The 25348-nt window shown below is 36.6% G+C and overlaps 1 protein-coding gene across 1 annotated transcript in view; it reads left to right on the forward strand.

The window, feature by feature from the left end:
- Positions 1-25348, forward strand: part of LOC149785518 (uncharacterized) — a 73246-nt gene that overhangs the window by 15337 nt on the left and 32561 nt on the right. The window contains exons 7-13 of the mRNA XM_089979321.1: positions 773-868; positions 3697-3817; positions 6703-6811; positions 11373-11466; positions 16515-16619; positions 18473-18587; positions 19900-20024. Of these exons, the coding sequence (XP_089835447.1) occupies positions 773-868; positions 3697-3817; positions 6703-6811; positions 11373-11466; positions 16515-16619; positions 18473-18587; positions 19900-20024 (765 nt within the window). The remainder of the gene's footprint in view (positions 1-772; positions 869-3696; positions 3818-6702; positions 6812-11372; positions 11467-16514; positions 16620-18472; positions 18588-19899; positions 20025-25348) is intronic.

A 25348-nucleotide genomic window follows, 5' to 3' on the forward strand; every position in this document is an offset into this window, starting at 1 on the left:
TTATAGTGACCTAGGAAATTGTATGCAACTCCATCCTTACCCCATACTCGTTGCCTGGTAGATCTAACACAAAAGTTACAAATAAGGGAGACTTTCCATCTGATCCAGTGATTGCCATCAGAAATAGAAAATCTTGTATCCAATATTGGAACCTTCCCATTGCTTCATTGAGACACTTTCTGTTTCTTCACTGGAGAATCCCATTTTCTGAATCTTGCTCTACATGGGGCTTGCTGGGCAATGGATAATGTTACTGCTTGTTTTCGGGTAGAGTTTTCATTTTATTGAATGAGCATGTTTGGGTTTATACTAAGGATTTTATACCCATATTGAGCTGGTATTGGAAACAACGAAAATATAATCGTGCCAGCCATATTTAAAAGATAAGTGGATGGGTAATTATTCTGAAGTATCTAAGTTATGTACCCAACAGGCTGTAATAGAACGTGTAATGTTCAAGTGATAGGGTTTGGAATTAAAGAGTGTTTTCTTGACAGAATAATCTTTTAACGGATCGCTGGAAACACAAAGGCATATCAGCACTGGTGCATGGTACATCAGCGAGTTTAAAAAGCATAGTAGGCTGACATGGTATTGTATTGGGACCATAACAGTAAATGGCCTTGTGAAGAAAAGTGGGTTTGGGCAAAAAAATTTAAATTACGATTTTTTTTAATAAGATTGTGCTATTTTCATAGTGCATACTGCTATTATGGTTTGATGTAGAGGAAAATTTCATCATAAGACCATTTGAATTATTTATATATTCCAGATTCCAGAAGTTGTGTATCAGCTGAAATCACTCACCACCCTTTTCCTAAGGTTTAATAGGATACGGACTGTGGATGATGCAATTAGGAATTTATGTGTAAGTTTTTACTACAGCATTTACATCAGGGGTCTCAAACTCAAACCACCCTGAGGGTTGCATGAGGGCATTTTTAATGGCCCTAGGGCTGCACCACCTTTGTTATCTCTCGTGGCACCTTGTGACGCCAATCATTTTGTGGGCCACATGTTTGAGACTCCTGATTATGACAATAGTTTGTTCCAGTGTTTGATATGCACATAACCTATTTGTATGAAGTGTAAAAATTCAGATGAAGTCTAAATATTGTATCACATAATTTTGCAAATGGTTTGACATGGGTACAGATTCACTTGGTGGTGGTGACAGTGAAAGTAAGATCTTGTTTAAACTTCTATATTAAAGTTTGTGCAAGTTAGTTACAGTGCAGAGTTTTGTCATAACTTGTTTGAACCCAGACACTGTATTCCTCAGACCCTGTGTAAGGTTCATGCTGAAATAAATGTTTTGACTGATGTTACTCATCACCTCTGTCAGAATAGGGCAGAGTGGTTGGATAATATGGAGGAGTCAGTGAAGAATTGTCAGAACATACACAGATTAAAATGCTTGCTTCAAACAATTATTTTCATTAAACATTTGAGATGCAAACAAAAGAAATATTCCATAAACTTTGTTTTATGATTTTGCATTTGAAAATATGGTTACAATCAAAACATTGACAGAAATATGAAATTTGTTTGCTCACAAAGAACTAACAGTTAAAGAATACAAAGCTTTTTCTGGTCATCTGACTTTAAGCCAGGCTCTCAGAATTTTTCTGGCCATAAGGCCGAGTGAGTTTATGATCTGGTTCTGCTTTTATTTTATATTGTTATTGTTTGTTATCTGTCAATCAACAATTGCAGCAGTTGTTTGTTACCACTCTTTTCAGATATTGATCAAACTTAGAGAATGAACTTTTATCATCCATATCTTCGGTGATTTCAGAAATGAGCAAGATAAACACATTGAGGTGATTTTGCATTTGATTGACTTTATTCTACTCTGCAGTTCATATTTTGGATCTGATTTTATTCAGACATAGAATATGGAGTTGTTGCATCAAGAACTTAGTGGAACTGGATAATGCATGTTAATGAGGTAATCTTTCATCTGATTGGCTGCATTTGTAACATCACTGGGATCCATATATGTTTTTATCTGATTTTATTCATCCAAACTTTGAATATGAGCTTTTATTATCAGGATCTCAGAAACATTGGAAAATGAGCAAGATTTTACATATTAATTAAGTAATCTTGCATCTGACTGGTTGAACTTGTTGCCACCCAGTAAACCATATTTCTGATTTGTTTTTTTATCAGAATTGGACTGTGTGCCTATTTTTTCAAATTTTGGACAAGATGAACTGAGCAAGGTCCACATGTGTCCCTCGACCATTAGTCCAGGCAGGTGCTATTTGCCTTTAAGGACATTATAAGCACATTAAGAGACCATTTTCAAGGAACCCTCTATATGAGAGAGATAATTTTTATGCCCACCAATGGTGAATAAAAGTTAATATTTGCAATGCTTGCGAAAAAAGAGGGCTAAATAATGTCAGATTAATTGGTTGAGATTGTTACTGCTCTAGAAAATGTATTTTGGATAAGATTTGGTTCATATGTGGTTGATAAATAGGTTTATAACAAGAAGATGCTTGATGTGTTGGATTATGAGCAAAATTTGTGCATATGTAGGTGGTAATCTTGAATCTTCTTGGCTCAGCATGTTACCACACTAGAGACGAGATTTTGAACAGATTTTGCTAAAACTTGTTACCAAAAAGATAGTCCTGTATATTTTTCATCATTGTTCTAGACAAGTTCTGTAGTAAGTGCAATGTAATCTGCAGATATTGTGGTGATCTTGCATCTGATTGGCTGAGCTTGTGATATCCAAGAAGACAATAATAATATTAGACATCACAGTTTGGTAAATCTTCACCAATAAGCTGATATCATCAGGAGCTTAGATGGGTTAATTCATGAAAAGATCTTCAGAAGTAATTATGCTCTTATCTTTGAAAATAATTTTTATGAGACTGTAATAAAATAGATAAAGTCAGCATGATGTAAAAGTTAATGCTATATGAAATGGACTACTTTACACGTTATCTAAGCTGAAGAGATGAGAAATGTAAAAACCTTTTAGACCACATATTCCTGGTTTTCTGCCAGGCTACCCTAAGAATTTGCAATTTATAGATCACTGCAGTAACAGTGAAGTTCAAATAAAAAAGAAAATAGTAAGTCTTCGACTTTCCTACTCTTAGGGTCACTTATTCTTTTGTGGTTGCTTTTCATTCATCAATTATGAGAAAGATCTTTCTCAGTGTGAACCTGTTCTTTTTTGTTTTTTAAATTTGGAAATAAGAGTATATGCACATTACGGTCCTGCACACTTAAGTTAATTTATCATAATTAATGGAGAACAAACTCCCATTTTCACACGTGCCATAATGAATGCACAAAGTGTATGGTATTGTGTCACAAGTGCATTCAAATCCACTAAACAATTATAAAGATATAGCTAGTTTATTTCAAGTGTTAACATTGATAGTGTGTGCTGTAAAAGTCACGATGAAGAATAGTTTTGATGTTATGAAGTTGCATCTGGTCTGTTTCCAATATATAAACTCAAAATTACGTTAGGATACTCTGACTTGCTGCAAAGACGTGCACTTTTTTCTATGAAAGCAAATTATATCCAAACTATCAAAAATTTTCAAGTGCTAAAAAAGCAAAGCCTCTATAAATACCAAATTTTCGACGTATTTTTACATTTAGTAAGGTCAGTTTGTCACAATTAGGTTTTTCCTTTAATACATTGTCTTTTGTTGTCAGAATCTAACAATGCTGAGTCTACGTGAAAACAAGATAAAAGAACTACCAAAAGGCGTTGGCAGTTTAGTCAATTTGGGAACATTTGATATTTCTCACAATCATCTGGAACACTTGCCAGAAGGTATGTAGAAGACATCTGGCTTGAGCCTGATGTATGAAAGTTTTGTTTTCTGTATATTTGTTGTAGTAATTGTTATGCCCCAGCTATATTCTTCGGAGGGGACATATCCAGATCCATTCATTGCTTAGCGAAAATATTGATTTTGCTAAATATCTTTTGAAAGACTTTGTTAAATATGCATTTTGTTTCTGCCCACTAACTTTGAAGGCCTAGGTTGGTGGGGCTTTATTGCCCAAATTTGAATGAATTTATGGTTCTTTTTTGACTTGTACCTTTTCTCCTAACAGCATGAAGGCTGGTTTTTCTCCATGGAATACATTCTCCAATCACGTTAACATGAGAAATGTAAGCTTGCTTCCTCCCAAATCCAACTGTCTTGAAAAGAAGAAAGATTTGTCTTTTCTGTCTGTATACCATACAGACAACAGGAAGAAACTGTAACCCATTAATTAGGAGAAACATAATTTAAAAAAATGTTTTAGCACAATAACAGAAACTGTTTGAGGATGGCAGGTGAAATATGCATATTTGTATTCATATGTAGATGACCTGATTATAATTTCAGGCCATTACAGCAGTTTTTATTGCACCTTTGGTTTTTTATCCTGATTTTTATTAACATTTCATTCACTCTGACATTTAGACATTTTAAGCAGAACAGTGTGTGTATGTGTATGTACTGCATTTACGAGTACAGCTCTGGTTTTTCATTGAAACCTTGGTGGGATTCATATTTTCTGAAACATTTCCAATCATCATCATTGTGATCCATTTCTTTTGGCAGTTTAATCCATTTTTGTGTATAAAAGAACAGTAGTCTCTTCAATCTCGTGAAAGATCTACACAGGAAAATCCTGGCTAGGCTGAATCTTCTCAAACAGCCATAGATCAACTTCTCGTTTGCACATGCCAGGATAGACTTGAAGCATAAACAGTTAAACCTTTCGGTCCTGGAAAGAACTGCTGGGCAAGATGCCCTCCAATTATTTAGATGCTAATGAGGGAAGTAGGCTGTCTTCAGAGACTGGTGCAAAGTCAATAATGTTCATTTGAGTGCCTCAGTCCCACAAGTAGCTTTTACTCTTGCTGTTTGAGGGGAGAAAAAGTTGGCCCCAGTTACTGTTAAGGTCTAACACTCAGTGGTATCATATACTCTTTGCCATTATGGCAGAGATGATCTTTCTCATGACACAGACATCTCAGACTTGTTGGCAAACTTTGATCTGCTTTACCCTAAATGACTCTCGTGTTTCCTAAGTGGAATCTTTCCTGGGTTCTGGCTGAATTCACAGAAATGTGAGCCCTTTAAAATGACTGCTCTAAAGCTCCTTTCATAAAAAACCTGTTTCCTGATATCAGTAGTTTTAGCAGGCAGAATCGGCAAGTTAAATGATCTCTCAGTTGACCCAGCCTATCTTCAGTTTCAATCAGATGGTTTGGTAGCCCTTACAATGCAACCTGGTTTCATTGCCAAGAATAGGTTGCTGTCAGTGGCATTCAGAAAGTTGTCATATGACATCTCTTCCATATTGACACATCCTGAGAGGTGTTTAAACTGGATCTTGTACATGCTATCAACCTTTATTTAAAGTGAACTGAGTCAATTTGTGACTCTTAAAAGCATCAGTTTCTTCCAATTAAAACTGGAGAAGGGAATATAGTCCTTCTAGCCCTCTCATCATGGCTGAAGCTGATAATACGCACTGTATACTCTGAAATCTCACCAAATCAGAGTCAGCCCATGAAAATCTCTGCTCATGAGGTTGGAGCGGTTTCTGCAAGCCTTGTCTTGGACCATAATGTTTCTATCCTGGACATCGTTGAGGGTGTTGGCTGGCACACTCAGTTGACCTTTTCTAGTTCTTACCTATGGGATTTAACTCCACTGCAACGCACTCTAATTTGGGTAGGCCCAGTCTCAGTCACACATATAGCTACCAGACTAAACTGACATCAGCACAATCTCCAGATGGGCACCCTCAACAGCAGTCACTGGATTTGCTCAGAAATTTTATTTGGTAATAAGATTTATTTCTTCTTCCCATATGTAACCTACGTTACCTCAGGTTGTGCAGCTCGCAAGTTAGAAGAGTGGGTTATCCTTTATATGGGGAATTGAACCTTCTTCCTATGAAGGATACCCAGGGTATAGGTAGGATGCTCAGCGTTCCCTCCTATTACCTATTCCTTTAACATTGGGGAATGTATTCCAATGTGAAAGCAGATTTTCAGGTCAATTGTTTCTCCTAGAATACTTAGCTAATCACATTACTTTAATATACTCCCATCCTCCTTGCAGTGTGAGCATCCTATTCATAATGTTCCACTCAGTATAAAAATTGTGCCACCATTTGGTGGTATGGGATGGTAATGGGCAAAAGGTTATTGCCGATTGTCTATATAATACAGACCGGAAAGAAGAATTTTCATCTTTGAATAGGACTAGATTTAGGAGGTAGTAGGGTTTATATTCCTAATGTTAATGTGATTGGGTAAATATTCTTTGAGAAACAATCTACTGAAAAATTTCTTGAATAAACAAGATACGGATAAGGGTATTTACAGCCAGTATTTTTCTAAGTGATGTCACATTTCAACCTGGTAGGAGCCATTGGGTCCTACTTTTTCTATTTCTGGAATGAACACTGAAATTTTTTTGAAAGAAGTGCATTAAGTTCTAGTACATACATAAAATTATTTCATAGTTTGAGTTGATCCAATAGAACAGTTCTTAACAAACTTCTTGTTTGTCCCATAATTACCTCTTATCCATTTTCTATTATTTGTGTGTTATGTACATATTACACTCCATCCAGTCTGTGAATTCATTTTGTACTAACCATAAATCTATTGTTTCCATGTTCATGCTGTATTTGTTTTTGCAGAGATTGGACACTGTGTGATGCTAAGTTCCTTGGATTTACAGCACAATGAATTGCTAGACATCCCTGACTCCATTGGAAACCTGAAGTCTCTGACTCGACTTGGACTCAGGTGAGTGCTAACACTAACATTATACAGAACATGATAGTTTTCATGATCATTAGTGATTTCACACTCTCAGAGTATAAATATCTTAAGAGTTCGAAATTATCGGCAATATCACACTGCCTTCATCAGCGACTAATCTTGATCATGTGACATAATAGGTCATTTGGTACAAGGAGACTGGTATAGATTGGTGGGAATACAAGCCCCTTGTCCCTGTTCAGTATTGGCCACTGCTGTCTTATTTCAATCATCTCCTTCGCTTTTATTTTCCATATATTGTCCTCTGATGTCATCACCTTGGTCTGATTGGGGACGATGGAGTGTCCCATATTTGTACAATGTTCATGTATGACCGATGACTCTCTACTGATGCGTTTCTTAATCCTGGCTTCAAACACTCAGCCTCCTTCCCTGGATAGCCATTTACCCTTAGTGCTGATTTCACATGCTTTACTTTCTTAAGTTGATCTGTCTCATCAGTGACTAGGGAATTAGCTTGGTGTGTTAAAGATCTTACTACCAACCGCTTGTGTTCCAGATGGTGATTGGAAAAAATGTTCAAGTATAGGTCAGTGTGGGTTGGTTCAGACCAGCCAACCTTACTGAAAAAAATCTGGAGAATCCCCGATTTTTGGACCTATCTCCCGATATCCCGATTTTTAAGAAATAATCCAGATTTTTCAACTCAAAAACATTTTCCGTTTCCCTGTTCTGTATCTGGTTTTTCTATGTCTGGTATGTTTCTTAGTACTTTACCATATCCGGCTTGATTTCTGGTTTTCATCCGCCAATACAAAGAGATTGTCTCACAGACCACCGCCTCATCATCACCAAGCTCAACATCCACATTCAGCCCAAAAGATGCCTGCAGGGAAAGAAGGCTTCTAAATGATTAAACATCGCCAAGCTGAATCATACCAGTACCAAACAGTCTCTCATGAATGCCCTGGAAGAACGTCGGAAATCCACACCTCTGGACAATCAGCATGTGGAGACGGGGCAGCATTCAGAGAGCTGGTCTACAGTACAGCCTCAGAAATCCTAGGACCCTCAACCAGAAAGCACCAAGACGGGGGGTTTGATGAGAACTGAGATGAGATCAAATAGTTGATGGATGAGAAGCATCACCTCCCATCAAATCTACCTCAACAACCCCAAGTCCACCTCCAGGAAAGATATGTACAATAATATACACAGAACTGTAAGCAGACTCTGTCAGATGCGAGACACATGGCTGAGCAACAAAGCTGATGAGATCCAGTGCTATGCAGACAGGCATGACGTGAAGAACTTATGCAACGCCCTGAAAGAAGTGTATGGAACTACATCCTCTGGATCATACCCCCCTTCTCAGCGCAGATAGGAACACACTAATTACTGACAAAGAGAAGATTCTTCAACAATGGGCTGATGATTATGACAGCATCCTGAATCGCCCTTCATCACTGATGAAGCCATCAGTCGTCTCCCCCAATTACCCATCAACAAAGAATTGGATGACCCTCCAACCTTGCTTGAGACACAGAAAGCGATACGTCTGCTCTCCAGCGGCAAAGCCCTGGTTCAGACTCCATCCCAGCTGAAGTCTTCAAGGAAGGGGGCACAGCCCTGGTAGAAAGGCTCCACCAGCTGCTTTTACTGATGTGGCAGCAAGATACGATCCCCCAGGAATTCAAAGATGCTTCCATAATCCACCTGTATAAGTGCAAAGGAAACTGCCAGGTCTGCGACAACCACCAGTGTATGTCCTTGCTCTGTCACAGGAAAGAGACTCGCCAGAATCCTACTGAACCGCCTCACAATGCACCTTGACCAGGGACTTCTGACAGAAAGCCATTGTGGATTCTGGAAATAATGTGGGACCATCGACATAGTGTTTGCTGTGAGGCAGCTACAAGAGAAATGTCAAGAACAAAACGCTGACCTTTTTTCCATCTATGTCGACTTGACAAAGGCCTTTGATGCTGTCAGCAGATAAGGCTTGTGGAAGGTAATGGCCAAATATGGATGCCTGAAAAATTTATATCCATAGTGCAGCATTTCCACAACAGCATGCAGGCATGAGTCCAGGACAATGGAGAGACATTTGAGCCATTCCTAGTAACCAATGGCATCAAGCAGGGTTGTGTTCTGGCACCGACACTGTTCAGTCTATTGTTTTCTGTCATGCTGGCTAATCCTTTCAGAGATGGAGATGTTGGAGTTTGCATCAGGTACCATACAGATGGAAAACTGTTTAATCCCAGGAGGCTTCAAGCGAAAACCACGGTTATGACAGACACCATCAGGGAATTCATATTTGCTGATGACTGCGCCCTCAAAGCTGGCTCAGAAGCCGACCTGCAATGTGGCATTGACAAGTTCTCCAGCTCCTGCACAAGCTTCATTCTCACCATCAGTACCGAGAAGACTGAAGTACTGCATCAGCTGGCCCCTTGAAAACCCTATGTTGAGCCCAACATCACAGTCAACGGCCAAAAACTCAACGTCGTGAACCGCTTCATCTACCTTGGCAGCACACTGCCACAGAGTGTCACTATTGATGATGAGGTGAACCTCTGCATTGCCAGAGCCAGCACAAATTTTGGCAGACTGTATGCCAACATCTGGAATAGAAGAGGCATCAGCATCCAGACCAAACTAAATGTCTACAGGGCAGTTGTGCTTCCGTCACTACTTTAAGGATGCGAAACATGGATGATGTACCAACACTGCCACGAAGCTGAACCACTTTTATACCACAGGTCTCAGGAAAATCCTCAACATCAGGTGGCAGGACAAGGTTCCAGACACTGATGTACTCACCCAAGCAGGTCTTCCCAGCATCCATACCATCGTGATGCAGTCCCAGCTATGCTGGGCGGGAGATGTACGCATGCCAGACCACCAGCTGACTAAGCAACTCTTCTGTGGTGAGCTACAGCAAGGACAGCGATCCCACAGAGGTCAGAAGAAATGCTTCAAAGACAATCTGAAAGCTGCATTGAAAGCATTCAGCATAAACCCTGATTCCTGGGAGAAACAGCAAGAGATCGAGTCTCTTGGCATTCCTCCATGTATAAATGCTCCAAGTTGTGCGAATCTAGCAGGACAGCAGCTGAAGAGCTGAAAAAGCAAGCCAGAAAAGCACATGCCATCAACCCTCCAGGAGATGTTCCACTCATCCCTTGTCCCTTATGCAAACAAACATTTCGTGCAAGGATTGGCTTCATCAGCCACCTGTGCATGCACAGAACAGAACCAGCCCCTCCAGCCCTATGACAGACAAACAACAATAACAACAGTCTCATTTAACGACCTGGCCTTTTTCTCTAGCCAAATGGAAGGAATCGGCACTGATGATCTGCATAGAGTTTCAGCTTTACCAAATCTACAATTTTGATGCAGAATTGAATGTGGAAAGAGCATTCTGAATGTAGAAAGAGCAGATCATCATTGGGTTGCTCTCAGGAGGAAAAAGGATGGATCTGGCAAATTGTTGTTTCCAACCCTTGGGAGAGTAATACTGTCAATACTTTCAATACTGCATAGCAACAGCAATGCTGAGAGAGCATTCTCAATGGTCAGAAAAAACAAAACTAGCCAAAGAGCCAGCCTGTCAGCATCAAACCTGGAAGCTATTCTTGTTAGCAAATTTGGCACCCAATGACAAATAAATGATGCACTTTTGCAGAAATGCAAATCTGCATCATACAAGGGAATGAAATAACAAAAATAGACATCTTTATCATAATATAAACACCTTACTCTTGTACCTCCTGATTTTTTTACCCTGACTCATGATTTTTAATTGTGATCTTCCTGATTTTGACTTTTTCAGTGTTGGCAGGTCTGGTTGGTTTTCTATACACAGTGACTTTGGTTGATCCATCATCATTTACATCAATACACGTGGCCAAGAATGGTAGCTTGCCATTTTTTTCTTGCCTTTGTATCATGTGACCATAATAGGTCATGTAATCAACATTAGTCGCTGATGAAGGCAGTGTGATATTGCTGTAAATTTTGAACTCTTAAGATATTTATGCTCTGAGTATGGGAAATCACTAATGATCCTGAATTATCCAGAGCAAGGAAGCAACCTTTTCAGTTGTATGGTAGTTTTCCTTCTTATTTTTCTTTATTCTTATTGAACCATGAGTCAGCAGCTGTGTTGGCTGTGTTAGCATGCTGATTTGAATCCTACCCAGATTAGTCCATATTGGATGCTTGGTGTTTTTCTGGACAGGGCACTTTAATCTGATTTGGTGCTCAGTTAAATTTGTCCAAATATAAAAAGTTTCTTTGAACAACTTGTCAAAACTATGAACAGATTTGACGGAATACATCTGTTTATGTGCCATTAAAAGCCAGCCAGTTAGCATTTTTGAAGCATTAGTTGTCCATACATTACTGTTACAGAGCTTGGCCCTTTACATCACTACCTCTCTTTTAGAAAATCTGATTTAAATCAATTTAGAATTGACTAATTAATCTCATTCAGCTAAGTTCAGCATTCCCATAAATATCTTACTTATGTCTGTCAGATTTCTTATAAATATTTGTACTAAATTTTCATTTACAGGTACAATAGGTTAGCAAGTGTTCCAGCCTCTCTAGCAAATTGTGTTATGATGGATGAATTCAATGTTGAGGGCAACAACATATCTCAATTACCTGTAAGTAAATATACAATTAGTAAGTACATTATGCAATATTTGTGATGTTTTTTATTTAGCACATGTTTGTGAAAATGTGAGACATATTGGTTTATTTTTTATTTTTGTGTTTTTACAGTAACATTACAGTAACATTGTCTTCGTCATCAACAGTCTCATTAACTCTTAGGGCTATTCCATTTAAACATGGGGGGAGGCACATTCAAAAAGGGGTGACCACCCATAGAAGTGATTTTTTCCATACCACCACTAGTCATAGAAGTGAATTTTGGACACCCATGTCCATGCACAGAAGCAAATTTTGGAAATTCGTGAACGTGCATACAAATTATTTTTTATAGAAGTGAATTATATATTCATTTTTATTATTGGTAACTTGAATAGAATTATTAAACTTAATAGTCAGAAATAAAATGTAATAGATCTAATTAAATGCAGTGGATCTAATTAATATTTATAATTAAAGATAATGTGATAAATATAAAACATTTCGTGAATAGTAATAATAAAATGGGTTGTTCAGTTTTGATCAACCGGGTATTTGTGGTTTTCAGATTTAAGGATGAAACATTGTCTTGACAGTTTATTTGGATTAAAACCCCAATATTTACATGGTTTACAATCAATCTGTTTATAAGCACCTAAATAATATGCAAGTTTCAAAAATTATTTTCAAGTTAGACAAGGTAATATGTATTTTATATGAAGGGATTAAAGAAATATTAAAACCACAAGATGCCTGAATTACTTTTATTTTCAGTAAACATGGAAAATGTTCCCCAACAGACTGTGAACATGCAGCTTTAATTGTCTTATATAAAGATGAAACATGTCTTGTATCACACCTTTTACACAGTATCAATGGATACTCTGCCAACCCATTTCAAGCTTTTACATATGTATTTATTCAAACAAACATTAAAAAACAAAAACATTAAACATTACCATACTTTATATATATATATATATATATATATATATATATATATATATATATATATATATATATATATATATAAGGTTGTTGTCTTTCCCAGGCATTATTGTTGTATCTTGTATGGATTTGTCAACTATTACACCTGTAAAATTTCTGCAATTTTCAACCACACAGAACTCATTGGATCCGCAGATTCATCAAGTTTAAAAACCAAAACCAATTCCACAAAACAGTTTTCCCATAACAAAGAGTAATATTTTGAAATATGGTAGTTTTTCATGAGATTGACTTATAAAAACCATTATTTTCACTGTGATTTATGAATAATTTGTCCAAATTTCAATAATTTATCATTTCAAATCTAAACTTTAACTCATGTGAAACATTTAGATACCACTTGCTGTCTTCAAATCAGTGAGATTGCAGAAACATCATTATTTTAGAGGAAATATTTCAAAACTTGTGACTTTACTTTTACATTAACTGGCCGGAATTGGTCTTTTATCATACAACTCAAAGCAGATTCAAGTAACAGTGAATTATTTATGGAGAGTACCAAACTGTATTTGGCCAACCAATGGTAAACCCATTGCGTAATAAGATAAGAACAACATGCTGGGAACCAGTCCATTTCCATCTTACATAGAAAAGTGAGAGTTTTGAAATAGTTCCTCAAAAATGACAATATCTTGAAATTCTGACAGTAAATGGTGTCAAAATTAAATGTTCCTTTCAGTTAAAGTTTAGATGTCAAATTATTAGTTATTGTAAATTTGGGAATTATTTAGACGTCACTGTGAAACTCTTGTTATTTTTTCTTTTTTATAAAATATGTTGACCTTGTGAAAAACAACGAAAAAAGACTGCTTTCAAGATATTTCTTTTTGCCACATGAAAACTGTTCCATGGAATTGTTTTTGGTTTCTTAAACTAAATGCATCTGTGGATCAAACAAGCCCAGTATGGCTGAAAATTGTTGAAATCTGACAGGCCTAATAGTTGAAAAATTAAGACACACCAATAATGCCTGACAAGAAAACAACCTTGCACATATATCAGTATCTCAATTTTCTTTTTTCTTACAAATATGTTTGAATATGTATATATATATATATATGTACATACAAAATATCAGGTGGTTGGAGTTGGAGGAGTGTCCAGGACCAATACTGAAGCCTGTGGATTTACAGATACAATTTAAAAACTCAGTAATTTCTGGACACACTTCCACAAGTCATGTAATGCAACCATTCGGATCACTTTGCCAATTTTCCATAGCTGATACAAAGATTTTCAAGTAGTTACGATTGGTATGACCGAATTGCTTACATTCAACAGAGAATCACAGGGGCGTGCATAGTTGCTTACATTTTAATTATCAGTCATGCATGCAGTTTAAAATACTACAAGGGAGGACACTTTACTGCCTTCTCACACTACCTATTGAAGAATGTGCTGATATTTTAAGCTAAACTGCACATAGTGTAATAAATTTGGTACCAATGTTTTGCTCAAGCATTCGACTTTATATGCCTACCAAAACTTTGCGTAGTATTTACAAATTTATGGAATGCCAGACCATTTTCCCACACTATCGCTCAACATGACCATGATTGTGCTCATTTAATATGCTAGTGCAACTCAAAAAATGGAATACTGTCCCCATTATAGTCATCTTAAAATCAGTTTATGCCTAGGTTCAATATCTCATTTTTGGTCAGCCAATGAGAAGACAGCATTCCATTCTGTGTGTTGCATTTGCATATTAAGTGGGCGTGATCATGGCCATGTCGAGCTGTATCATGGGAAAATGGCCTGGCATTCCATAAATGTATAATAAATAGTACTTCAAAGTTTTAGTATGCATACAAAGTCGAATGCCTGAGCTAAAACATCAGTACAAAATGTATTATGCTATGCGCAGTTTAGCTTTAAAGGACACATGAAGTCGCGTGAGAAAGTGCGTAATCTGGTTTATTTCAAGGTCATGTTTTTTTTTTTTAGGCACGTGCTTGTTAAAAAAAATAGTTCTAACCAATCAAATGGAAGCTAAGAGAAGGGGACTTTTTTTTATAAAGTTTACAGCGTTTCAAATGTACGATTTTCAAACCTAATTATGAGGCTGAAGAATGTCTCAACCTTGTATCTGTCTGTGGTCAAGTTCTCACCTCTAAAATTAGGCACAGCTGACTCCAGGCCAATCAAAGTCAGCCAAATCCCCTCATCTTCGACAGACCACATGTTGTATTGTCTTTCTGTTGCCATTTTTAGTCCTGTTCTAAATATTCGGCTCCAGCATCCATACCATATATGGCTACATCCGAAAACCTCCGGGGATCCGTGTTCAATTGTTTTCGTATTTCTGTTAAAATTCATTGGAAATTGCTGATTTATTTTGTCTTTTTCCTGAAATTCCGCGAATTACGATGAGTAATTTGGAATGACGTTATTTTTTGTTAAAAAGAGGGGGGACAGAAGAGAAAACAAACAACAGTGGCATGACAGAAAGATATTATTAACCCTTTACCTCATAGAGTATATGGCTTTTTAGGCCTTTGATACACATGTAGCAATGTTACCCAGTGCAGTGTGCTATAAATAGAACACCTGTTACCTATTCGACTTCATACTCATAGGCCTGCCTGTTAACTGTTAAGCAATGTAGTGTATGTTACATTTAACAGCAATTTTAACCATTTTATCTTTTGGTATACATCTATTATATGTGGAAAAATTAAAGAGTAAAGTCCGGTTGTTATAGCTGTGTAATTATTTTTTGCGGAAGAATTTTGTATGTGCTTTAAAATCTTGAGAGAACTTGTTCACCATCAAGTCCATGAAGCTGTGTGACCAACCGTAGCTGTCATTTCTCATACTCGAAATTTACAAGTTTTTTGTCCGCGTCTACATCACTAAGTCATCTGAATTTGATAATTTATAAAAACTAATTGCTGCTTACATCAATATCAGTGCCTTTACCTAAGTTATTGAAGCTTTCATAGTTGTGATTCTAATCGTGAAAACTTCGCAAGTATTGAACGAAATCCGCGACCTCCATTTTGGAGAGTGGAGAATACGCCCCAGTTGCTTTAAATAGCAGATTTCGACCAGAAACAGTGACCATGTGATCTGATGTAATGGTCATTTGCAGAAATGAATGTAGTATCTAATAGGGGTTTTCCCTCGAAGGTGGCACTACAAAAACCTGCTTAAAATGGCTGATTTTTACAGCAGGCATCAAAAGGCGCTTTCGTACGAATGGAGTGGAGGTACCCAAAGGTGCTTGCATGAAGTAAAGGGTTAAAATAAAATAGGCACCACCGATAGAAGCATTTTTTCTTTTGATATGACATGGCACAGAAGTGATTATTGTTTATTGATGACCATGCAGGGAAGTTTTTTATTTTGCCCTCCGTGGGGTAGTGGTATGTTTAAATGGAATAGCCATTAGCCATAATGATATGGTCATATTAAGATATGGTATTGCCTGACAATATTTGTGCATTATCTGTCCACAGTTGCTATTTTTGTCGTCTTCTCAACAGTGGGCAAACAGCATTTATTCCAGTGTGATAGAAAGAAATCACATTCAATACAGTCTTCAAAAATGCCCATCCATCATGAAATATGTCAGATCTTTTAACAATATACAGACCTTTAAATTAATTCTTTTTAAAAGATACTGAATAGAATTTGACCAAATTTAACACAATGTATCCTTGCATAAGATATGGCCAGCATTACTAAAAGTAGGGGGAAAAAACCCTTAAAACAACTCTTTCTCATAACTCACAAAACAGAACTTGTCCAAATATGGCATAAAGCATCCTGCCTTCATTTTCATTCAGGTAGGTTGTTAATTTCTTTTGAGCTGAAATATTTTCTTTTATCTCAGTTGAGATTATTTATATTTTTTATTTACTATTAAACAACTTACAAAACAGGCTTACTTTCATTGCTTCATTGTTTCAGATTAATTAGTCTCTCAACCATTTCTTGCTTTATTTGTAAGAGCTGTTCGACTAACTTTCAATTATATTTGTTGTGCCTCAACAGACTAATGAAAACCTGTTTTATCCTACTATATTGCCTGATGATTCTTATTTTTCAGGAAGGACTTTTATCTAGTTTAACAAACTTGAAAAGTATAACTTTATCCAGAAATAAATTCCAGTCATATCCAACAGGAGGTCCCTCACAGTTCTGTTCAGTAGAGGTAAGATCACATTGTGAAATGTGTATTTGTTTTATTTTTTTATTTACTTGACATTGCACTGTTGTTTATTAATGACCTTGAAAATATTAAAAATATCAAATTTAGGGAGCTTCAGAAAAATTATCGTCCAGTTTCATATACAGTTTCTTCCAGTTTCATATACAGTTGAGCTTACTGGACTTTTGACTGGTCAGGCAAGTTTATGGTATGGTCCTTAATTAAATGTGCTTCTAGTTGCATCAACAATTGCTATTTAAAACTTTAAAAAATGCATTGGACCCATTTATGCCAAATTTTGCACAGAGCTTCCTTGCATGAAGAGCATTTCAAATTTGTACAAATTATGCTGATCTGCAATCAAATATGGCCACTGTTACTAAAAATAGTGAAATCCTTTTAAATGACTTACTCTCAAAAAACCACCCAACAGTGTTTGATTGAATTTAACGGCAAGCATCCAGGCAGGGAGACATTTCCAGTTTGTGCAAATAATGTTAATTAACCACCAGGTTGTGCTACCATTATAAACACTTGAAAAACCTTACAATGACTTCTTTTCCAGAAACTTTAATAAAGAAACTTGACCAAACTTGATAGAATGCACCCGGGAATGAACACCTTCAGATTCGTACAAATGATGCTAATCTGCCATCAAAAATGTCCACTTTTACTAAAGAAGGAAAATATCTTTTAAATATAATTTTCACAAAAGATTAAAATAAATTGTGACAAAACCCAATAGGGGGCCCAGAGTGGCCGAATGATCTAAAGCGCTCTCCGTTACAAATCACTGCCATCTCGTCTCTGTCTGCTTGGGTTAGAGTCAAGGATTCGGCCAAAGTGGGTATGTGAGAAAGCTTGCCAGTAGCTTCTCATGGGTCGGTGGTTCTTCCCAGGGTTTTCCTGGGTTCTTCCTCCACCATTAATACTGGCTGCAATGCATAGCCTATCATATGCTGAAAAATGGCGTTAAACCCCACAACAACAACAACAACAACAACAACAACAAAACCCGATAGAAAGCATCCTGGCATGTAAACCTATTACATTTTATAACTGATGCTAATCTGCCATAAAAGACTGTCACCATCATGATGAGTACTACTTGCACTTTGAAGAAGTAGGTCATTATGGTACATTGTTTATGCTTGACTGACTTGCAATACATTTTGTGTTATTCATTTCACATGCACTGTTGATGCTTGAATCATGAAATTTGGTGAAGATATACAACTCTGTTAGTACCACACTTTTATAACAAAAAGAAGTTGGTGGTGATCTGTATTGCATATTTTACTGGCTTTGGTAAAGATTTTGTTTTGCTCATGACAACGTGAATTTTTGGTATAGTCAACACTTACTAACAGTCCTAGAATCATGAACCTTCTTAAGGGGATGTATCTTGACAGGTACTAAATTTATTGCAAAATGATATCTCTGTGACCTAATTATCATTCATCGATAACTTTTGTTGCTGAAACTTTGTGCTTAAAATTCATTTATTGGGTTCTGTTTATGTTCAGATTATGAAACTTTATAGTACTACACCCTTACAACCAAAGAAGGTCAGGTCATCATGACCCACATTTTAGGCTTTACTAACATGGGTTCATTGTTTGTGTTTAACTTGTGACTGTACAGATATATCTGTAGTACATCTTAGCCTACACAGACCCGCTCTGACTTGTGCAGTTGGAAGTAGGAATATGTGTTTATATGAAGGTAAACTTACCATTTTAACAACTGTATGTTGTAAATTGTGATAAGATACCCTCATCATCAAGATGATTGTATTTGAATTTTGTTTTCTGCATGATATTTAATCACTTATTACAGTCTGGTTTGTTTTTCAGTCCATCAACATGGAACATAATCAGATCAATAAGATCCCATATGGCATATTTTCCCAGGCCAAGTGCCTCTCAAAATTGAACATGAAAGACAACCAGCTAACATCCCTACCACTAGGTAAAGTATATGCAGTTACCACTGTATTGTGTTATTGATGCATCTAACTGTTACCTGTTTTGTAGTAGCGAGGTGGTTACCAGTCACCTCTGTATTGTAGTTGTGATGGGGCTACATGTTACATTTGTTAGTAGTGATAGAGCTACCTGTGAGCGATGTATTTGTAGTAGTTATGGGGCTGCATGCTATCTGTGTATTTATAGCAGTTACGATGATACTTGTTACTTTACCAATCACAGTTATCACCCATAGAAAAACCTAAAAGTGACATCTCCAAAACTGCTAACCAAAATTTAATCAAAGTTTACTAGAAACATCATGGCATAGAGGGCTCCAATTTTCATGCCAATGATGCCAATCAGCAGTCAAATATGGCTGCCATTTCTAAAAATGGAGAGAAAAAAAATATTGAAATAAATTTTTCTCTAAAACCACTTTCTAGCATGTCATGATATTAAGCTTCCTGGCAAGAAGACTTTTCAGATTTATACAAGTGATGGTGATCCACCACCAGATTTATTTGTCCACCATTACAAAAAAGAGAAAAATGCTTAATGATTTTTCCAGGCATTGAGGGCTTTCATTTTTTGTACAAATGATGTCAATCTGCAGTCAGATATAGGTGCAGTTATTGAAAATAGCGAAAACTTAAATCATCTTCTCAAAAACCATTCAAAAGAATTTGATCCATTGACATAAAACATCATGGCATACTAGCCTTTTCAAATTAATTCAAATGATGCTGATCTGCTTTCAAATAGATAGCTCTAGTTCTCTTTTGTGACATATAGTTATAACTTGAAAATAATGTAGAACCAGTCATGATACATAGCAGCTCACTAGACTAACCGAATTGGAACATATGGTGGCCCAGACCCGGTATCCTGGTAGCCGCAGAGTCTGGGGTTATATTTGTCAGAGCCTGATAAAACAGTCTGAAAATACTGGGATGCAGAATCATTTAAACGGTTGGAAATTTCACATCTTTTTCTTTATACTTGTGCTATCTTTCCTGCAAGCTGTGATCTTGTTATATTACACTTAACTTTTGCTGTTTGAATCTACTTCTTCACAAAATGTGATTGGGTTAATTTTAATGAGCATTGTACCCAGAAAATATACTTACAGCAGTTCCACTCTGTAGAGCCTTTCATTATAATACAATTCCTTTTATTAGGTTGGTGTCATCGTAGATCCCATTTCATTATGTTGTAGGAAAATGAAATGTATAATGTTCACAGCAAGGATTTTACTCCTGTGCTATCCAGGCATCACAGGAATAAGAATTCTCCAATTGTTAACTCTCTTGCAGATGTTGGTACCTGGACCAATATGGTGGAGCTAAACCTGGGTACAAATCAACTCACCAAAATTCCAGATGATATCCAGAATTTAGAGAAATTAGAAGTGCTAATTCTTAGTAATAATTTGTTACGGGTAGGTACATTTTTAATGCTTTTAATGTCGGCAGAAGCCATTGTACAGGTATCTAATACAGATCATTTATAAACATATTTGAATAGGTAGACCTTTTGTTATACCTAATGGGAAATATACATCAGCAAGAAACCAGTATTTTTTCATGTCTGAAATATGGTATGACATACCTGTCTCAATCTTTAACATTTCAAACTTATTTCAGACTTATTTAATGTGATTTTCCTAATCGCTTGAATTGTGTACTGGTTTGATCTGTTGAAAAGAAAATGCCTAGAAGAAACATGTCAGATTCATTGCTTCTTTTGTTATTTTAGTTCATATTAAATTAAATGATCAACCAAAATTTGCATGCAGTTTTGAACATTGTATGACTTTGAATTCATAATGTTAGTTATTCCTTGAAAATACTCATTCACTTTTCAAAATGAGAAATTGGACAGTGTAATGCATTTTTAATTTTTTATTATAAAGTTTGCCAAATGAACACTTTCACTCTCATGGTTTAGTAGAACTTTTAAAAGTCCTTGGGTCATCTTGAAAACTCCCTGGATTTTGAAGAAGTTTGTTTTATCCTTGAAAAGACTGAACTTGAATTCTGTGCAAAACTTGAATTTTTGGAGGGAATACATCATCTGCTGGATCAAATGACACTTGACATGGGCAATTTATTCTGCTACTTTTGTACTTATTTGTACAACAAGTAATATATGCAATATCCTATGACAAAAGTTCTTTGAGGATGTATGAACCATGACCCTTAGATCTCTTTATATAGTAAATGACTAGGGAACTATGATTCTTGTGCATTTTTATGTGTGCTAGGACAGTGGTGCTCAGAGGAAGTTGCAGAGGAAAAAAGGAACAATAGTAACTCTTGTAAATCCCAGAAAAACAATATTTTTTATCCATTTTCAACATTTAAATGACAGATATAATTGTTGTTCATGTTATATACCATTACCAGAGATGCCGAAATTCAAATGGCTCTTAACATAATTTTTTAACAGAGAATTGACATTGTAACCAGATATTTGTTGAGCCGTTGCTTCAATTTTAGTGTTGTCATACTATACTTTAGTAACTTTTAGCTGTACTTGTCACAGACTGGAAGAGCTTATCGGATGACCCATTGTCTGTTATTTGTTGTCCATCTGTCCATTAGTACAAGTTTGTTAATGCTACTCCTAGACTACTAAAAGTATTGCCACAAAACTTTGCAAACACATTCTAGTCTAGTTAGTGTAAATGAAAATGATGTTCCATATACATGTATTATGGCTGCCACAATGGCCATCTTGGAAATCTTGTTTTCAGTAAAAGATTTAAGATGACTTCTTGGTCTTAAGTGAAAATGTTGCCACATAGACATGAAATATGGCCATCGCAGTGGCCATCTTGAAAATGTTATAATTTCTGACCCCCCAGAATGGATGGACATATTAACATGGGTTTTCACCAGACGACTATTTATTATGTGAGTTTGATTTTAAATGAATTGGTGCTGATTGGACATCCAATATGGCCATCACACCAGCCATCTTGAATGAATTTGTGCTGATTGGACATCCAATATGGCCATCACACCAGCCATCTTGAATGAATTTGTGCTACTTGGACATCCAATATGGCCATCACACCAGCCATCTTGAAAAACTTGTTACTGCTTCTGGATGAATGATCATATGAACATGGGGTTGTAGCTAAAAGACATCGTTTAAAAAAAAGTGCAGTTTAATTAAATTCTTTACTGCCGAATGCACAACCTTATAGGCATGAGACCATACAAGAAAAAAAAATAATTTGGAGTGCTACTTTAAATATTAATGCTATAATAGGAAAATCATAATGCAAGGAATGTTGATGATAAAAGCACATACAATGAACATTATAAATTCATACAATTCTTTGAAGTTCAAGATATTTTAGGTTAAAGAATTTATGACACAAATAGTATAAATATATATTATTCAGAACCCTAGAGTGAATCTTTTGATAATTGGTCATTTAAAGACTCAAATTGCACAAAAGTTCAAATGTATAAGTCTCTTAAAAAAGGAGTTAATTTATAAACACAGGATGTCAATTTCTTGATTTGTTTAAAATATGCTATTCTCCAAGTGCAACATATTCAGCACATTGTACAAATGAAACTTATCATCTGTAGCATTCAAGTTACATCAATCTATTTGCTTTCCTACCCTAATCCTTTTCTACTAAAATGCAATAACTGGTGGTACCGAATTGACAAATAAAATGTTTAAATCATCTGAAAAAGACATGCTCAAGAAATATTGTGATCGAGAGTCCCGCTGAAAATATCTCTTAAAGTAACATTTTGCATTTTCACTAAATTGATAATTCATAGTCTGAACGAACTGATCCATTATTCTTTGTTTGGCAATGCATGCAACTGTTTTATTATTGAAAACAAGCAGAGAATTCCAATGATGTGGTATAAAGTTAAATCCTTCAGAGTATTTTGTATTTTTCACCTACACCTGTATACCAGAAAAAAGTGCCCATCTCTGGATCCCAGATTTTATGTTACGATTCATGATTTTAAGAAGGTTTCTTACAATGTTTAGTTGGTCTTAAATAAAAATTGTGCTGATCTGATGTCCATCGTTGCTGCCATGGCAGCCAGTCTTGCAATCTTATTGATGTTCCTCTGAAACAGAAAATCATGCTGACATGTAGTTTTCACAAGAATCCTTCTTTTGATGTCTGCTTGGTCCCAAAGAAAGTGGTCCCCATCTGAACTTTAATTTGACCATTACAATGGCTGTCTTGAAAATCTTTTTATCACTAATCCTCTTTAATGGATGGCATTATCAACATAGGATTCTCACCAGAAGACATGTCTAGTTGGTCTTAAATGAAAATGGTACCACTCTGACATTCACAATGGCTGCCATTGGCAGCTCTCTTGAAAATCTTGTTATTAGGTTCTTCTTCATATTGACAAAGTGTTTTCACTACAAGTTGGGCCTAAATAAAAGTGGTGATATCAGATACAGCCATCTTGAAATTCATCTTATCACTACTACTGAATGGACTGTCATATTCACATTAGGTTTTCTTTTTCAGTGATATTCCTGATCACATTAACATTACAAAATAAATTCCACTACCTCCCATATTCAACCTTCCCAGAAAGAAAACAATTCCCTCTTTTCTTTCTGTATAACACAGATGAAGGAGGAAAAATAAATGCTCATTAATTCCTCTTGCCACCACTAGGTGGCTACCCATCAGGTGGATGTTTACCAGTTTAAGTTTCAGCTTGATCTGATCCAGGATTATCTTTCAGTTTTTCAGACATTCATTAACAAAATTGTTATGGTATTATTTAAAAAGATATTTGCTGCACATTGCAATTTTTTTATTTTTTTTATTTGGACAATAACTGTCTGAATTTTTTTGGTGGTTGTGGATGTAATTATTGCAACTTTTTGGTCCAATACTGTATTATTAATGCCCATTGTTGGCAGTTATTTGTGCATACTGTTTGTAATATTTCTATTGTTTAAGTAACAGGTGTTGATTATTTGTACAGGTCAATAGTTTGGTTATTTTCTGAATGTTTTTGTGGTTCTTGTAATACTGAGTTGGACAGTAGTGCACAAAGTGCAAGAGGTTTAAGACTGGTGAAGATAAGATGTGTCTGGTATTTACTAAATGCACCTGCATTGTTTGTCATGTCACAGGGAGTTTGGTCTGCTGTTGTAAGAAAATAATCTGAATAGCAAAGAGACTGCAGGAAATGCTCAACAGAGTGCTATGAACTCATCAGTTGTGAGTGTAGTGGGGGATGCCATGATGGTCCCCACCACCAGATGTAGCAGATGATGTAGATAAGAACAGAAACAGCTTAGTGGCTAGAAATGGAGAAGCAAGTGGGGGTGATGATGCTGACCCAGTCAATTTTCTCAGACATCATTGGAAGTGCAGATGTTGGTTTTGGGTGATTTTTAATTTTTGTCCTTTTGTTGCTGGCGCTAGTGATGAGAAAGAGATAATGGAAATGTGAGTAACCATTTTTAGGCAGTTTAGTGGGTGCAAATACCCCACACCTCGATACCTGAGCATGGTCTTCAGACCTATAAGTCTGGGTGCATGGGGTGTATGATAGGTTGGGTGCATGGGGTTTATGGCAGGTTTTGAAGATAAGTATGACTATATGTATGCACTGTACTCCATTGATTCTGCTGTTGACCATCCTGTCCAGGTATCTGTCACTTCAGCATGCTATGACACATACCAGCCAGCTCTTCTGTGGCATGTAAAGTTATATGAGGATATGGCTGGTCAATCATTCCATGCAAGCAGTGCCATAACTGACAGTCTAGCCAGCTGATGTGTCAACCATCTAGCTGGTTGCCAAGCTGACTGTACAGCCATCCATCAGTCACATTTACGTGCCATAACTGACAGTAAGGCAAAACCCTATGGGATTTGCCCAGCACCCAACCTGACTGGCAAGTCAGTTTTGTTTACAATTTATATCCATAGGGGAAATATTTTGTCAAAGGGATAGTGACACTGCCTCATCTATGTTGCCATTTATGGTTTATGGGACTTTGGATTCATTGCCAGAAGAGGACAACCTCTGCAGTGAGTGAGGGGATAACTTTAATGAATTTTTGTTCACTCTAATCCCAACTGCAGTGAGAATGGTGGAGTTTTAATTTGAAGTGGTGGAAGAAATTATCTTATTTCACTGATTTCCAAGAGCACACTGCCACTATCTGCCAGTCAGGCCTATACACGAAATTACAGACTGCCCGTTATAAAATTTCTGGGAATCAGGCAGCTCCAGGACTCTGAAGATCGTCAGCTACCAGTGTCTTTCTGATCATGCTGGTATTAAATGCATTTGTTGATAATTTTCACTGAGTGTCCTACTTTGGACAAAGAACAGCAAGATGATCCCACTGTTTTACAAGATGAATAGGAATGTGTTCCAGGCTACCATTGCTCCAGCATGAAACATTGTCCCAACTTCCATCCTTGCAATTGTTTAACTTGACAAACAAATGTGGTAGTGGCCATGCACAGGAAACCATGGCCTGGATTGCCAATATCATTAACAGGGCCAAACACCATGCAATGTCTGATGCTCTAAACCTTTGGGTACACTGTTACTGTAAGAGGTGTTACCCATGTTTATTTTTCTGAGAGGCCAAAGTGTTTTGTTCCCCCTCCCCCGGTCATCATAGTAATCATAGTACTGAAGACAGTAAACGAAATGGTTGGTAAGAATTAAAAATGATTCCCAGAGCACCTGCTCAGACACAACAGTCACAAGTGTTTCATCCCAG

Source organism: Sinohyriopsis cumingii, chromosome 13 (assembly GCF_028554795.1).
Source record: "Sinohyriopsis cumingii isolate HCF-2022 chromosome 13, ASM2855479v2, whole genome shotgun sequence".
Lineage (NCBI taxonomy): Eukaryota > Metazoa > Mollusca > Bivalvia > Unionida > Unionidae > Sinohyriopsis > Sinohyriopsis cumingii.